Source organism: Octopus bimaculoides, chromosome 15 (assembly GCF_001194135.2).
Source record: "Octopus bimaculoides isolate UCB-OBI-ISO-001 chromosome 15, ASM119413v2, whole genome shotgun sequence".
NCBI classification, from domain to species: domain Eukaryota; kingdom Metazoa; phylum Mollusca; class Cephalopoda; order Octopoda; family Octopodidae; genus Octopus; species Octopus bimaculoides.
Genome location: NC_068995.1, coordinates 53312363 through 53314384, shown reverse-complemented (window position 1 = coordinate 53314384; position 2022 = coordinate 53312363). Strand labels below are relative to the sequence as shown.

Below are 2022 nucleotides of genomic sequence, written 5' to 3'. Positions count from 1 at the left end.
TATATATATATATATATATATATATATATATATTCATCTTAGATGTGCATGGGTGCATTCAACAATCTTGAAGCTACAAAATAATGCGTAATTCAAAACAATGGAAATAGATAAGCATTACATTTGTTATAGTAACCTGAATGCTAACAGGATAATTTACCTGTACAAAAACTATAACTTACCTGTATAAAGTTCTTTCAAGACATTCACAGAGTTTATTAGTTTATCGGCGATTGCTATATTCAATTCATTAAGCACAAAGTTTTGGATTTCACTCGTGCATTGTTTTATATCAGCAGAGTTTTTCAGTTCTCCGTCTTCAGAAATCTCGATTCCTTTGAATGACAATGGATCGATGGAAATGTTAGGAGGGTGAAGCATACAGTATTGTGAGGCATATTGTTTTTGAAATTAACATTTATAAACAAAATAATACTGTCTTATGATTTTGTATCAACCATATTCTTTACTGATATGTATATTGTGTGTGTGTGTGTGCATGTGTATGTGTGTTCGTGCACGTGTATGCATATATGTATGTGTGTGTATACATTAGTATTGAACAGGGAGAATGAGTGCTCAACATTGCATTGGTAGATAAATATTCTTTATTTGTGGAGTAATAAGGCAACCAATGGTTTCATGTAGAAAAGATCTCCACAATTATTTTTGGATAAGAATACACAAGGTTACACAGGACTATACAAGATTTCAATGTGTATGTGTGCGTGTACACGCACACACATGTATTATATCTGGTTAATACTTTTGTACTAAGGTTTCATTTTAGTATCTAACACTTTGGATACACTGAACTTCAGCAGACTGCTACAGTAGTTGAGGAAACAAAGGAAAGCCTCAACATAATGAAAGGAATATTTATTTCTTTTCTTGATTTTCTGATGAATCATGAATTTGGAATAAAAAGAAAAATATTAATAATAATTCCTATGGTAAAATTTTAACCAACTAAAATTTCATATTATCATTCATATAACAACAACAACACTTTTTTATTCTTTTGTTTCAGTCAACTGACTGTGGCCATGCTAGAGCACCACCCTTTAGTCAAAGAAATCAACCCCAGGATTTTAAGAATTTATCAAAACATGATGAATTTAAATGGAACTTATGAAAACAAGACATTTGTACTCAGAGTCAGAGCCGGTTTCAGCCGGGTTGGTAGCGAAAGGGTTAAAGTTCATATTTACATAATATACTATATTGATTTGTATGCCTATATGTAGTAATAACAATTGTCGGCTATTATAGTTTAACTTACCAACAAACTGGTGTTGGACCATTTTCTCTTCAATATTCTCAATAAGACCGCTTATTGTTTCTTGAATAATGTCAGTGATTTCTTTGTGCTTGGAAGCAGAGATATCTATTAGTTCTTGATAGAGCTCTTTCTCTTTTTTCTCAGCATATTCTAGCTTTTTAGGTGTCATCTGCAGATCTCTGGTCATCTCAAAAGCAGATAAAATAAAGGTACCAAGGCACCGTTCGTGTACATTGTAAAGTACAGTTGATGCATTAATTAGATATCGTTTCAGCATATTTTCCACAAAACGTGACAGCATCTGACTAAAATCCTTTAAGTCCTCAACAAGGCAAGTTTCAACTTCAAAGTAATTTGTAGTTATATTCTTGGGACCATCCAAATTGTCGGTGAAACCAAGCCTGTCTAACTGATACATTAGCGTCTCAGATATTCGCTCTGGCACACAGTTTGGTTCTTTACAGATAGGTTCATTAGGAGCACCATCAGGGGCATCTGTATCAATCGTCTGTTGCCAAGTAGGAGACACACGAGCGAACAGAATTGGCTCCAAACAAGATAAATGCTGAAGTATGGTAAGTTCCTCAATTTCCTGTGAAAATAGCAAAAAAACACAAAAGATAAAAATTGATAGTTTATAATATTTTCTAGTTTATCATTTAAATTCTTGTTTACATAGACATCTTAGATGCACCCAAATTTCAGAAGCGCATGGGATGGTGTACACACAGTCTTTGGTC

At 33.2% G+C, this 2022-nt stretch overlaps 1 protein-coding gene across 1 annotated transcript in view; it reads right to left on the bottom strand.

Moving 5' to 3' along the window:
* Window positions 1-2022, bottom strand: part of LOC106878168 (dual serine/threonine and tyrosine protein kinase) — a 28822-nt gene that overhangs the window by 8865 nt on the left and 17935 nt on the right. Inside the window, exons 3-4 of the mRNA XM_014927308.2 lie at window positions 1283-1874; window positions 183-335 (exon numbers count right to left, since the gene is read on the bottom strand). Of these exons, the coding sequence (XP_014782794.1) occupies window positions 183-335; window positions 1283-1874 (745 nt within the window). The remainder of the gene's footprint in view (window positions 1-182; window positions 336-1282; window positions 1875-2022) is intronic.